This window comes from Geotrypetes seraphini, chromosome 8 (assembly GCF_902459505.1).
Source record: "Geotrypetes seraphini chromosome 8, aGeoSer1.1, whole genome shotgun sequence".
Lineage (NCBI taxonomy): Eukaryota > Metazoa > Chordata > Amphibia > Gymnophiona > Dermophiidae > Geotrypetes > Geotrypetes seraphini.
Window position 1 is genome coordinate 26,051,225 of NC_047091.1, and position 14,862 is coordinate 26,066,086.

Here is a 14,862-nt window from a genome sequence, read left to right on the forward strand (position 1 = left end):
AATGAAATAAAGAAAATAAGTAAAAAAACGATTTGTGACGAAGGGAAGGCAAGCAACGACGAAAAATACCACTTCTTCGCTCCATGGAAGATGAAGAACTGGGGTACCAGGAGTTCACATCGGGAGGGAAGGCACTCATGCATGCGTGGTAGCGGGCAGTTTAACAGCTTGGGATTACTTAATATGCCATGGGCTCCGTGGATGATGTCACCCACGTTAGAATATGTTGCCCGCTTGCCTGAGGATAATACCTCAATCCACCAATGTCTAAGAGCCAAACTCATCAGTGCTGTCACAATGGCTCGATTGTCCTATACTTTGCTCACATTAAGAACAGAAAAGCTGCCATACTGGGACAGACCAAACGTCCATCAAGCCCAGTATCCTGTTTCCAACAGTGGCCAACCCAGGTCACAAGATCCCAAAGAGTGAAACAGATCTTATGCTGCTTAACCTAGGACTAAGCAGTGGATTTTCCCAAGTCTTTATTAAGGAGTACATAAACATATAGATCCGAAAATCAAAATGTGGTACAAAGATGGCAAAATAAGCATTAAACATGGTATGAAGCTTCTATGGCAATACTTCTTTGTTACATCAAACTGCTGATAAAGAATAATACAAAATCAAAACTGACACAACTTTGCTAATAAACACCCCTAGTAGAAATAACACTTCTCATGCTCTACCCCACAATCCACCCCATGAAGTCTTTCATCCGCTCTAGACATATAAGCACTTGAATAGAAAACAAGAAGTGTTGGTTCTTATAGTCCCTTAGAACGCAGCTGAGAGGAACTCTCACCCCCATATCCTTGTCCAGCCACTATGATAAAACAACTCCAGACCATACAAAACACCGCCCTCAGATTGATCTACTCACTCAAAAAATATGATCACATAACAACTGCCTTCTTAGACTCTCACTGGCTACCCATACAAGCACGAATCCAATTCAAAGCATTACACGGCTCTTCCCCCTCCTATCTAAATAACCGCTTAAACCAAATCTCCACCTCAAGACACAGAAGAACCTCGAACCCTTTCGCCTTCCCCCCACTCAAAGGCACACAACGCAAGAAAATGTTTGACAACCTTCTAGCAACACAAGCAGCAAAAATCAACCATTCCATCTCCAATCTTATGACAATATCTTAGATTCCGGAACTTGGAGGCGAGGAGGATGGCAGTTTGAGTGCAGAGCTCCTCTCCCTAGACAATCTGTCTGCTTTTAAATATCAGCAGCAGTGGGAGATCAATTGCTTTTACACCTAAGCAGCAACGGGACCAACCCACCAAAAACCCACAGTCCCGGTCCTGCAAAAATATGAGCTCCACCCTCCCTGCAGTTCGCTAGGAAAATCAACTGCTTTTACACCTAAGCAGCAGCAGGACCAGCCACCACTACCAAGAGCCCTTTGCCCCGATCCAGCCAGGCATGTGAGCTCCTCCCTCTGCAGTCCATTGGAGAGATCAATCTACCTGCTTTTAAATATCAGCAACAGTGGGAAATCAACTGCTTTTACACCTCAGCAGCAGCGGAACTATCCGCAACTACCAAGAGCACACAGACCTGATCCAACCAAGAGTGTGAGCTCCACCTCCCCCTGCAGTCCACTAGGAAGATCAACTGTTTTTTACACCTAAGCAGCAACAGGACCAGCCACCACTACCGAGAGCCCTTTGCCCTGATCCAGCCAAACAAGTAAGCTCTTCCCCCAGCATTCCGTTGGAAAAATCAATATGCTTGCTTTTAAATATCAGAAGTAGGAGATAACTGCTTTTACACCTAAGCAGCCTATAATAGGAGCCCTTGCCCCGATCCAACCAGGCATGTGAACTCCTCCCCCTATATCCCGTTTAAGAGATCAATCTACCTGCTTTAAATATCAGCAGCAGTAGAAAAACAACTGCTTTTACATACAAGCAGCAGTGAGTCCTACCGCAACCACCAAGAGCCCACAGACCCGATCCTGCCAGGAGTGTGAACTCCTCCCCCTGCAGTCCATTGGAGAGATCAATCTGCCTGCTTTTAAATATAAGCAGCAGTGGAGATCAACTGCTTTTACACCTAAGCAGCAACGAGACCAGCCACAACCACCGAGAGCACACAGACCCGATCCTACCAAGAGTATGAACTCTTCCCCCCATGCAATCCGCTAAGAAGATCGACTGTCGGCTCCGGGCGGCTTTCCCGCAGAGGAGAGAATCCTGCATTCACCGTGGGCCTCATCTGGGGCAGCCTCCTTGGAGCGGCTGGGGCACGGGCAGTGTGTCTGGGAGGGAATGCGTGGATGGGAGAACATCGCAGGGGAGGAGACATAGGCATCCTGGGACTGTCTGCCAAGTCTCTTCCCTGAAGAAGCCCTTTCTGGAAACGTCAATCGCTCCTCCTAAACTTACTTGCTCCACTTCATCACTGACGCTGAAACCGTGGATTGAAGACAAAGTTTTATTTTATTTTTCTTTCCAGCTTATGATTTATCTTTAATCTTATCTATTGTTTTGCCTTTTGTCTTTGTTTTGTTCTATTTCTATCATTTAAATTTCTCCAGAATTCTACTGTTCAACAGCTCCCCCTTCTGCTTCTATTCCTTTCTCTCCTCTCTTCTACCTTCCAAAGTATTTAGATCAATGCTGTCTTGTTAAAATGTTTATTTTATTTTTATTTTTCCTCTAACTCTACTTTTCACTTCTCTATTACCCTCCAGGTACTTTAGTTAGATTGTGAGCCTTCGGGACAGTAAGGGAATTTTTCAAGTACCTTTCTTATTTCTAATCTTAATGTATATTTTCTGTAAACCGCTTAGAACCTAACGGATGTAGCGGTATATAAGAAATAAATTACATTACATTACATTACAAATATCAGACAACTTCAAAACATTCTGAAAAGAAATCAAAACCCTGCTTTTCAAAAAATTCATCCAAATATCTTAACCCCTCCTCTTTTACCTCCAGAAGATTCACCTACCTTCAGATAACCTTCCCCCAAATTACCCACCTTAACACCTTCCAATTAAACAAATACCATAAATAGATTGTAACCTACCCTCTCTAACTGAATTCCATATGTATTTTTCATACAGTTCTTCACTGTCAGTTTAATTTCCATCCTATAAATTCACATAGAATTTTTCTTTTTTCAACCATCTTTATTTTCTCTTCTTTATTAATTTCCAGGTACTTTAGTTAGATTGTGAGCCTTCGGGACAGTAAGGGAATTTTTTAAGTACCTTCTTACTTCTCATTTATAATCTTAATGTATATTTTCTTCAAACCGCTTAGAACACATGTGTCAAACACAAGGCCCGCGGGCCAAATCCGGCCCGCCAGGCCTTGCAATGTGGCCCGCACCGCGCTGTCATCACTGCACGCCGCTGCGTTCCATCACAATGACGCACGGTGACATAGGAGGCTTGTGATCTCGCCGGCCGTACTTGCTATCTATCTCCCCCCATCGACCGCCCCCAAGAACCTCCGACCGCCCCCCCCAGCCGACCCGCGACCCCCCTGGCCGACCCCCACGACACCCCCATCCCCCTTCCCCATACCTTTCTGTAGTTGGCCGGACAGACGGGAGCCAAACCTGCCTGTCCGGCAGGCAGCCAACGACGGAATGAGGCCGGATTGGCCCATCCGTCTCAAAGCTCCGCCTACTGGTGGGGCCTAAGGCGCCTGGGCCAATAGACCCGGGAGCCTTAGGTCCCACCAGTAGGCGGAGCTTTGAGACGGATGGGCCAATCCGGCCTCATTCCATCGTTGGCTGCCTGCCGGACAGGCGGGTTTGGCTCCGGTCTGTCCGGCCAACTACAGAAAGGTACGGGGAAGGGGGGGGGGGGTGTCGTGGGGGTCGGCCAGGGGGGTCGGAGGTTCTTGAGGGGGGCAGTCGATGGGGGGAGGGGGGTTTGCGTCGAGGGCAGGAGGGCCTGGGATCCCTCCTGCCCGTAATGTAGTGCGGGGTGGGGGTAGGGGGTCGCCGTGGTCAGGAGGGTTTGGGCTCCCTCCTGGCCCGAACAACTAGCGGGGGAGGGGGGTCGCCAGGGCCAGGAGGACTTGGGCTCCCTCCTGGCCCGATATTGTCGGGGAGTTGGGGAATCGGCGGGGCAAGAGGGCTTGGGCTCCCTCTTGCCCCGATCGTGTTGGGAGTCGGGGAGTCGGCGGTCCTTCGGGGTGGGGGTGCAGGTGCGTGCGAGCGGTCCTGCTTGGGGTGAATCGGACGTCGGGGGGGGGGGGGGATCTATGTAAAAAAAAATACACAGCAGAAGCTGCCAGTTCCTGGCATAAAGTGTAGGCATAAAAATCGCAACAGAATCTGCTATCTGTACCCAGCCAAGCATTTATTGACTGACTTTTTCATTCTAACGCAGATTTCCAATAAACGACATCTTTTACTGCCAATATTGATCCCAAAATGTCCAGGAAAAGAAAAGTTGACGGTGAAGGCAGACAATTTAATGACAAATGGGAAAATGAATACATGTTTGTGCTTAGTGAGGGCAAACCAGTATGTATATTGTGTTATGAGACAGTGTCGGTGATGAAAGAGTACAATATACGTCGTCATTTTGACACCAAACATAATGTTAAGTATGGCAAATATACTTTGGAAGAAAAGCATAAAATTGTTAAAGAACTAAAAGGCAAACTACAATCACAGCAGCAAATGTTTACAAAGGCTACAGTGAAAAATGATGCTGCAGTGAAAGCAAGCTTTATAGTGGCTGAAGAAATTGCCCGTACTTCAAGGTGTTTTTCAGAGGGTGCCTTTTTGAAGCAATGCATGCTAAAAGTGTGTGAGAAAGTATGCCCAGACCAGATACAGAGTTTTCAAACTGTCAGTTTGTCAAGAAACACCATTGCAGACAGAGTTCAAGAACTCTCAGGAAATCTATCATCACAGCTGGCCGAACAGGCATGCAGTTATCTCGCTTTTTCACTTGCTATCGATGAAAGCACAGACAACACTGATACAGCGCAGCTGTCCATCTTTATACGTGCTACGAAGACCGACCTCTCTGTCACTGAGGAACTTTTGGATGTAGCTGCCATGCATGGGACGACGACTGGTAGAGATATATTTGAGGCTGTGGAGAAATCTATAAATAATTTTAAATTACCCTGGGAAAGTTGGTGGGGCTAACTACCGATGGCGCACCTTCAATGTGCGGAGAAAAGAAAGGCTTGGTTGGACTAATGAAGGAAAGAATGCAAAAAAGTCACTGCCACACACCCTTGATTACTTATCATTGCATTATCCACCAAGAGGCTATGTGTGGAAAAGTTCTGGACATGAATGACATAATGACCACAGTCATTAAAACTATTAACTTTATAAGGGCACGTGGCCTGAATCATCGCCAGTTCCAGCAGTTTTTACAGGAGGTGGGTGCAGAGCATGGAGACGTGCCATACCACACAGAAGTAAGATGGCTGAGCAAGAGCGCAGTCCTCAAAAGATTTTTTGAGCTCAGAGAACAAATTGCTCTTTTCATGGAAAGTAAAGGAAAGCCCTTGCCTGAACTGTCGGATCCCGCCTGGCTATGTGATTTTGCTATGATGTGTGACATATGCGAGCATCTCGCCCAACTGAATCTGAAGCTGCAGAGACGCAAACAAGTCATCACGAAGATGTCTGACATGATCACAGCATTCCAGCGTAAACTTCAACTATGGAAGTCCCAACTGGAATAGGACAATCTTGCCCACTTTCCCGTTTGTTTGAGTATCTCAACCACTATTTCTGGTACTTTTCCTTGCAGTCGGCTGGCTACCAAAGTTAGCCGTTTACTAAGTGAATTTGAGCGGCGCTTCTCTGACTTTAGAACACAGCACTCAGGCTTTGACATCTTTACCAATCCTTTTACAGTTGATGTCAACAATGTGCCCCATCACCTTCAGATGGAGATAATCGAGCTTCAGTCTGACAGTGGCCTGAAATCAAGGTTTCAGGATGTTGAAATTGAGGACTTCTACCCTCTACTGCCCCCTGACTCAATGCCAGAGCTCCGACTTCATGCTGCCCGTATTCTATCCATGTTCGGGAGCACCTATCTTTGTGAACAGATGTTTTCAATAATGAATCTGAACAAAAACAAGCACAGATCACGCATTACCGATGACAACCTCCATGCTGTTTTGCGGGTTGCTACAGCCCAAGAAATAAGACCGAACATTGACTCATTGATACGGGGAAAACGGTGTCAGACATCTAGCCAGAAAACAAAACAATGAGCATTTTAGGTACATTCCAATATTACTGTTTTGCTTGATACCAATATTATTGTTTTGCTTGATAGCATGTGAGTTGGTTAACAGCACTGTTAAGGAAAAGATTGTTCCACTCATTTTAAATTCACATTTCTGGTTAACATTGTCAGTTTATGACTGTTCAGTAAACCATTCGGCCCGCGATTTAGGCTGGATTTTAGATTTTGGCCCCTTCTCTGATTGAGTTCGACACCCCTGGCTTAGAACCTAACGGATGTAGCGGTATATAAGAAATAAATTACATTACGTTACATTACATTACATACCCATCCCTATAAATAAGAGGCTATAAAACCATTATAAAGAAAAGGTCATTAAAACCAGACTTCTTCCCTAAGTGAGACAGCTGCAGATTATGAAAGACTGTTTGCCCTTGTCAGAGCCACCAAAGCACGCTCAATATTTTATGTAAAATGGCCCCCAAATAAGACATTATATAGTCCAAAATCTCTGAATACAAGGGCAAAGCCAAAAAGTATGTGAAAATGTGTTATCAGCCACACCTCATTTAATAGACACAGACCCTGCATGCTAGCTTGCACTTGAGAGAAATAAGTCCTACAGTACAAAAGTGGCATTCTCTATGATAGGCATTATGACAGCTAAATGAGATAAAGTCCACCTGATATCATCCGAGCTTAATTTGAGTTCCCAATTCTATGTTTCAGTTGTGAATTATATGGTCATAACGCTTCATCATTCGGGACCAAAGTATACAAAGGCTTTAGGTAGAGCTGTTACTGAAGATGAACAATCTTCATCTTGACTGAAAACATCCCCTAGTTTATCTCCCAGGCCCACAAATAGACCCTCCCATCTTAAGGATTGTACTGGGAAGCCTCTTCCTCCTACAACAAACTACCAAAGTTTGGAGTTCCATTTTGCTGAACTAGGTAAAACAAATCTACTATCCCTGCTGTACCCAACATTTAAATACCTCAATGGCTAATCCAGAGAGGAAATCCAAATTTCCAATAATAAGAACATCTGTATGAGCTGTTCTCACTTCCCAAGAATGCATGAGTGCCTTCCACGCAGCACATAAATGGCTTCAAAAGAACATGACACTTCTACATCCTTGGAATCTGGACCACAGAAGCATCACCAAGTCCATCTTAATAATGGATTAGCCAAACCTTTTTTATACCCTGCTAAGCTAACTGCTAGTGTTACTGCTAAAGCACTGGCACTTATCTCAGCGGTCCAAAGGACTCCAGTGCTGACAAAGTTAAAAATCTCTCCCAATGGTTGGACATTTGTGACGGTAACTTAAGAGAGAGGCAACGTAGAGGGGATCCAAGATGGCGACGGAGTAAGTCGTGTCGGCGAGAGGCTCCACAACCGGCAAAATATTTACTTACTTGCCTTTTTTTCCTCTCTTTACAATGCCGAAGCGCAGGGGAAAACAGAGGGGTGTTCTTCCTACTTTCTCTGCCTCTTCGCCGTCGACGCAGACGGCGATTACCAGCTTTGCCGTCCCAGTTGGAGCGGGCGTGTCTGCTGATCGAGGGGGGCAGACCTCGATCTTGGAGGGCGAAACTTCGCTCAGCCCGATGGGACCTGGAGTTCCTCCTCGCCCCGGGACGGTGTTGGGAGCGATGTTTGCAGCACAGGAAGCTCCGGAGTTGATTCCTCCGGTGGTGCTGCCGATTTCCCCTCTGACCCCGGATGAGTTGCACAGCTTGTCGGCTCCTGTGCAGCCGAGAATGGAGGAACAGAAACCTGTAATGCTACAGAGGAGAAGGTGGAATCCAGTGGAGTGATTCCCGGTACAACTTTGCTTCCTCCTTTGATAAGACCTGATGTTATAGACATGGAGGCTATTTGGAGTGGCTTGGAATCACTGTATAAGGTATGCTCTCAATTCGTCACTTCAGCCCAGAGTACTAACATACAGTTTAAGACTTTTGATGAGAAACTTCTAAAGCAATCCGATAGAATAGACAAATTAGAAAAATCTATGACTGAAGCGAAAGCTTCAATTAATTTACAATTGAAGGATAAAAATTTACTTGTTAGAAAATTGGAAAATTTGGAAAATGCTAACAGGAGTTTGAACCTTAGACTTTTAAATTTTCCTATCTACAAATTCCAACCGGCAAGAGAACTGTTTCATTCCTTCTTGAGACTAGTACTTAAATTTCCTGAAAATAATTTACCACCGGTACATAAACTTTATTATTTAAATATTCCTAAAGAAGATAAAGGAAAAGGAACCGTAGCAGGAGATTTAGATTTCACAGCTATCCTGGAAACATCTCAACAAGAAGAAATTATGGGAAGAGCAACTTTATTGGTAACCTTTGTTTTTCAACAAGATAAGGAAGCAGTTCTTCGTCTATTCTATAAAACTGACAATTCAGAATTTCATGGTTCAAAAGTCTCAATTTTCCCTGATGTATCAAAATGGACTCAAGATAGACGAAAGAAATTTTTAATTTATCGTCAGCCAATTTTGAGTATAGGAGCAACTTTTCAGTTACGTTTTCCCTGTAAATGCTGTATTACCTATCAGAATAATAGATATATATTTTATGAACCTGATCAGTTGAAATTTTTTCTTGAGGGTAAGGCAGCTGGTTAAGCTCCAATCCCCTCCATGCCTTTTCTATTAACCAGGATGATAATTTAATTTAATCCAACTGTTTGATCTCCTAATTTAATTTGAATGAACATTTCTTGGAAAACCAACTTCCCTTGGAGGTGTAGGATTCTCTCTCCTTAGTTTGTGGACTATGAACTTAGTTAAATTTGTGGAATCTTTGATTTATAATTTATGTTATGTTTCTTCTTAAATGTTTATTTCTATTACATTGTTGTTTAACAATTTGTAAAATTATAAACAAATAAAAAAAAAAAGAGAGAGGTAACGTTGCTACTTGGAACTGAGAACATTCATTGATAGATTAAACATCTGCGACTGCTCTTCAAGAACACCACGATCCAGCAATCAATTTCTTTGGACTATTCCTTCTGTATGTCATTGATTCTATGATACCACTTGGAAAATAATTTTCTCGGTTACTGCCCCAACTCTTTGGAACTCTCCCATTATATCTACGAGAAGAGAACAATTTTGACAAATTTCACTCCGATTCCCCCCACTGGGCTGGCCTTTTTTGTTCTTTCCTATCTCAGTTACAGTTCACCCGGGCTTTCCATTTGTCTCGATATGTTGTGTAATATTTTTGTCTTTTTGGTCTTAGTGTGCCTTAGTAAAAGGACCCCTTAGTTATGTCTCCCCAATGTTTTTAAAATTTTTATACTCCAGTTTTGTACACCGCTTAGACAATTATTTTAAGCAGTTTTTCAAATTTTAATAAAACTTGAAACTTGATTTAATATATACAGGAGGGCATAGCTTATGAATCTTCCTCAGATGAAGATCGAAACAACTGTATTGGATCATTTGTGAAGAAGTCACAGAACATCCAAATGTTGGGAGAGATTTTTAACTTTGTCAGTGCTGGAGACCTTTGGACCGCTGAGATAAGTGCCAGTTCTTCAGCAATTGGGTTGTATGGTGTTTTTAATAATAGAGCACTACAACTTATTTAAATTTACATATTAATTTCACCTGTAGATGATGGAGGAATTGGCAGATGATTAGAATCTGTTTTAGCCGGATGGGGATCTGGAATGACTTTGGGTCATAAGAGATTCTATGATCTGATTCATGATTCACTGATGTCCTTTCCCTTCAGATTTGAACTTAGATTTTGATTATTATTATTAAATGAGCATTTTTTCTGTTTATATTTATAAATGTTATGAGTTGTATTGATTTGGATGGTTATCACCCCCTTTTTTCTTTTTGATTCTGGTTTAATATTGTGGGTAATAACTTATTTGAGATCTTTTTTGATTTAGTACTAATCAATTAAAATGTTTAACATTTTGGTATACTTTCAGAGCAGAACAGATTTGTAGTTCAAGGAGTCTCCCCATACCCCTCCTTATCTGTTCCTATATAGGGCTATTGCCTGCTTTGGTACAAACTGAAGGGGGCAGCAGAGCCCTCTGGAGAAGGAGGTGGAGTTGAAAACCTGGAGTGGATTCCTTCTGTATGGCTGGTGGGCATGGGAGAATATCCTACTGTCCAGAATGACACACTTAGCTACTAGAAAAGATATTAGAGCAAGGGAAAACCATTTATTTTTTGTTGGGGGAAAGGGGGTCACACCTAGGACACTCATCCACTATCTTTAGAGCAGCGGCTCTCATCCCAATCCTTGGCCCACATCCAGTCAAAGAATGTGCATGAGATGAATTTGCATACATGAGTCTTCAAAATAGGCAAATCTATGTCATGCTTATTCATTCTGTTTCAGTTCTGAAGGCTGTACAGTCGGTTCCGTAACAACTGAGCGCAGGACAAAAGCGCTCCGACAAAGGCACGCGGGATTTATGTGTGCCGCTGCTTTAAAGCCAACAGGAGCGCGATGACTTGTACATATACTGAGGGTTCCCCCCCACACCGCTAATGGCTTAAAAGCAGTGAGAGCGGCGGCACACATACGTCCTGCGTGCAATTGTCAGCATGCCAAAGTCTGGCGTGCTTTTGACGGGTCACCATAGTCACTCCCAAGCTTGTCCTCAGGTTTTCAGGATATCCACAATGAAGTAGATAGATTTTGCCCCCTCCAATTAGAAGTAATAAATGAAAGCTTGTTGCCAGTAATTCCCTGAAACTCCATGGTCACCCTAATTTTGGGCTCCTTCAATCCATGAGCAGTGCCTTCAAAGCAGGTAAGTGACCTTAAAACAATTTGGAAATGGAGGAGCGTGTGGGTTCAAACCCTGCTCCCCCGGGGACAGATGGGGCCTCTCGAGTTCTCTTTTGCAGGTGTTTAATGTGGTTGCATGACAAGCCCCCTCCCCAGATGTGAAGGAAATATACATTAGCCACAGCCCGGAATAGAAAACATTGCAACATGTCCTTTTATTAAAATGTACACGGTCGTCTCGTCTCTTCTGCTGTTTAGTGGCTGCTGGGGTGGCCAGCTCCCCGTGGCCCCCTCCTCAGCCCCAGCATTCAGCCCTGCCGCCTCCTCGGGCCACTCTCTGTGCTCACGTGGCACGTGCCCTTGGGTTGCCACCCATGGCAAGGTAGACATCGATCGGGGTGTAAAGCAGGGTCAGGCAGTGGCACCCTGGACATCTTCTCAGCTGCCTGCAAAAGGAGGAGGGGGAGGAGAGAAACGTGGCTTAGCAATAGGGCAGATGAGCGACCCCCCCTCTTTTGACCCCCCCCCCCCCGTGGCTTACCTGACTGGGGTGTACCCAGAGGTTGCTGGCTCCTGGTTCTCCTGCGGAGTTAACAGGCTCCTGGAGTCTCCAGCCTCAATGGGGAACCTGCGAGCTGGAGGCTGCTCCTGGGAGCTCATGGCCGATCCCCAGCCCCACCTAGGCAGAGAGAGAGCAGAGTTGAGGCACAAGGCTGGTATCTGGCCCCGAGAGCTGCCCATCGCTCTCTTACCTGAGTCCTGCCTGGGAGGCTCCCAGGGATGAAGCCCTTACCGCAGACTTAGCTCAGCCCTATCGGACAGTGTCGGAAAGGGAAAGGGAAGAGGCTGCCCGGCGCCCACCGAGACCTGGCTCCATTGTGACGTGGGCTGACGTCACAATGCGCCGCAACTCTTGAGCCGCCTCAGCTTTCTGCCCCGGGCGCTGGCCGCAGCCAGGGGGCGCCCTGGGGCTCTCCTGGCACGGCCCGGACCAGGAGGCGCTTGGGGGCGAGGGCGGCCCGCTCGTGCTTGCCAAGACGCCAGCCGAGCCGAAGGGAGCGGCCTGGGGGCATTTGCGGGGCGGCCGGGGCATTTGGGGGGCAGCTGCCGCGGGGTTTGTGCCCCGCCGCTTTACATCACAAAGGTGGAGGCTGCAGGCTGCAAGTGGCCCCGCCGCCTCCCGGCCGGACGGCCCCGTGTGCTCCTGCCCTGGGAATGCTTTGATGTCGGAGAAAGCTGGTGGAGGTCCGGAGGAGGAGAGAGAACGATGACCCCTTAGGCTCGGAGGTGACATGGTGACCGGGCCTGCTGAGGAGGAGGAGACGGCATGGATAACTTTCTGCTAGCCAATGGCTACCAACTTGGAAAGACCATCGGCGAAGGTACTTACTCCAAAGTTAAAGAGGCTTTCTGCACCAAACACCAGAGAAAAGTGGCCATTAAAATTATAGACAAGATGGAAGGACCAGAAGGTAAGAGGAGAGCAAGGAGGTCTTTGCACTACAAAGAAGGGATTCGAAGCAGGCTCCTGCTAGTTCTAAGGCATGGAGGTGTTTTAGCAGCCTTCATACTTTGCCAGACTCTTTTACTTAACTGCTTCTCCCCTCCCCTCCCCCCCCTTAAATATCATTGCAATCATGGATTGCAGGATTGTCCAAACCTTTGGACTACTGCAAAGCATCTCTCTAAGCTGGGAACTAGTAAAAGATGGCACAACTGTCTAATCACAGAGAAATTTATTTCAAACATTGTGCAGTAGCACACATCAAGATGATTTAAGAGAACACAAATCAGTAAAGTGTGAACACTAATTAGAGCAAGATTCAACTTCACTTGGGTAAGCGATGCAGGAATTTATTGTGGGCACTTGTTAAGGGGGCTACAATTCCCTGTCTATTGGTTCTCAACCCAGTCCTCGGGAAACACCCAACCAGCTGCATTTCCACCATATCTATACTGAATATGCATGAGATCAATTTGCATTTCCTACCTCCAGTTTATGCAAACCTCTCTCAGCTACCCTGAAAACATAACTGGCTGAGTAAAAGCTGCCTGCCTGATTTATGTTTCAGTAGCAATTAGGAATTGTCTATCCCACTGATGCTGAAACAAAAAATCAGGCAGCATCTCTCTAATGCAAGGCCTTTCCATTAGAGAATTACATGGGGGACAAAGTTTAGCCCTGTCCCCATCCCTGTGTCATTCTCTACTCTCGGCCCAGTCAGGTTTTTAGGAGATTCATCATGAACGTGCCTAACTTACATTTGCATACACACTCACCTAGATGACTTGTTGGGCATGTTCCAGGTGAGAACATGCTCAATTGGCCCTAGAGATGGTCATCAAGGATCCCGATCCAGTCAGATTGTCAAGATTTCCATAATGAATATACACGAGCTCAATCTGCTTTTACTGCATCCATTGTATGCAATTAGAGCTCAAGCACAGTCATAGAAATCTTGAAAGTGCACCTGGGTTGGCTCCCCACCTCTTTGCCATGAGAAGTCCCCAATAACAAACAGATCAGCAGAAAAGGATGGCTGCCTTAGGCTACAGGACCTCCACCTGCAGGCTTTACAGTCCCAAAAGCATAGGATGAGGGGAAAAAGAAGCCATTCCTCAAGTGCCCCAACTGAACATAATAGGGAACAATGATATTTACATAGGAAAGAGCCAAAATGGATTACCAAGTTACGATACTAACAGCAGTAACTGGACTTTCTCCTCAGAGTTTATCCAGCGATTCCTGCCTCGGGAGCTCCAGATTGTTAGACGACTGAAGCATAAGAACATTATTCAGGTGTACGAGACGCTGGAGTCAGACGACGGCAAGATTTACCTGGTCATGGAGCTGGCAGAAGGTGGAGACATCTTTGACTGTGTTCTTCAGAGTGGTCCACTGTCAGAAAGTCGTGCCAGAATGCTCTTCTACCAGCTGGTGGAGGCTGTGCGCTACTGCCATAGCCATGGCGTGGCCCATAGGGATCTCAAGTGCGAGAACGCCTTGCTTCATAAGGACACCTACTTGAAGCTGACGGACTTTGGATTTGCTACGTTGCTCCCCCTTTCGTACACGGAACTGAGCCGCACCTTCTGTGGCAGCACAGCCTACGCTGCTCCTGAAGTGCTCCAAGGTGTGCCTTACGACAGTAAGAAAGGGGACATCTGGAGTTTGGGGGTGGTTCTGTATGTCATGTTGTGCGCCTCTCAACCTTTCGATGACACAGACATCCCCAAGATGCTATGGCAACAGCAGAAAGGCGTCTCTGTCCCCAGGCACCTGGGCCTTTCAAACCAGTGCCAAGACCTCATCGGGAGGCTCCTGGAGCCAGACATGATCCTGAGACCATCCATTGAAGACGTGATCTGCCATGAATGGTTTTCTGCCCCTTTATGAATGTTTACCAGAAGGGTAAACAGCATCCCTGCTACTCCTTTCCCCACAAACGCAGGGGTGTCTAAGTCTATTGATTCTCAACCCTTTTGCTCTTGCTCCTTTCCCCCCCTACCCCCCCTTAAACAACTTATCCCCATCACCCCCTCACCCTGCTGAGGGAAGCAGGAGCTGAAAGACCACCACACCTGTATCTGTCACCTCTCACACTTTCAGGTCCTGCATTGGCTCTCAAGAAGCCACAACCAAGTGCCAGCAGCAACTATCAGAAACCCTGGCATGGTGATTTTCTTTATAAATAAAAAAAAGAACAGTTGAGAATGCAAAAACCTTTTTTTTAAACATCTCTAATGCATGAGATCATCCACCCCCCATGGTAATTCAGGACCCATTTGGGATTTTGAGTTCTGGCCAGATGCAGCAGTCACCTCTGCAAATGGTTCACGCAGAAGCTGAATGGTTACTGGAGGT

At 45.8% G+C, this 14,862-nt stretch overlaps 2 protein-coding genes across 3 annotated transcripts; one reads left to right on the forward strand and one right to left on the reverse strand.

The window, feature by feature from the left end:
• Positions 1-11,092: 11,092 nt before the first annotated feature.
• Positions 11,093-12,552, reverse strand: FAM229A (family with sequence similarity 229 member A). The gene is made up of 3 exons (XM_033954776.1): positions 12,388-12,552; positions 11,539-11,676; positions 11,093-11,443 (listed from the first exon to the last, which is right to left on the reverse strand). Exons 1-3 carry the CDS (start codon positions 12,435-12,437, stop codon positions 11,341-11,343), a joined length of 291 nt encoding a protein of 96 aa, XP_033810667.1. The 5' UTR covers positions 12,438-12,552; the 3' UTR covers positions 11,093-11,340.
• TSSK3 (testis specific serine kinase 3) lies at positions 11,944-14,859 on the forward strand. Of its 2 annotated transcripts, none has more exons than XM_033954774.1 (2): positions 11,944-12,469; positions 13,727-14,859. In XM_033954774.1, exons 1-2 carry the CDS (start codon positions 12,325-12,327, stop codon positions 14,392-14,394), a joined length of 813 nt encoding a protein of 270 aa, XP_033810665.1. In that variant the 5' UTR covers positions 11,944-12,324; the 3' UTR covers positions 14,395-14,859. The 2 variants fall into 2 exon arrangements, with proteins under 2 accessions (XP_033810665.1, XP_033810666.1); XM_033954775.1 differs by having other exon boundaries at positions 11,944-12,379.
• Positions 14,860-14,862: the final 3 nt, after the last annotated feature.

Excerpts from the sequence above, each read along its gene's own strand:
- TSSK3 (XM_033954774.1), top strand. The coding sequence starts at position 12,325 with ATGGATAACTTTCTGCTAGCCAATGGCTACCAACTTGGAAAGACCATC. Across the intron at positions 12,470-13,726 it reads CAAGATGGAAGGACCAGAAG|AGTTTATCCAGCGATTCCTG; the intron begins GTAAGAGGAGAG and ends CTTTCTCCTCAG.
- FAM229A (XM_033954776.1), bottom strand. The coding sequence starts at position 12,437 with ATGGCCACTTTTCTCTGGTGTTTGGTGCAGAAAGCCTCTTTAACTTTG. Across the intron at positions 11,677-12,387 it reads AAAGCCTCTTTAACTTTGGA|GTGGGGCTGGGGATCGGCCA; the intron begins GTAAGTACCTTC and ends CTCTCTGCCTAG. Across the intron at positions 11,444-11,538 it reads TCTGGGTACACCCCAGTCAG|GCAGCTGAGAAGATGTCCAG; the intron begins GTAAGCCACGGG and ends CTCCTTTTGCAG.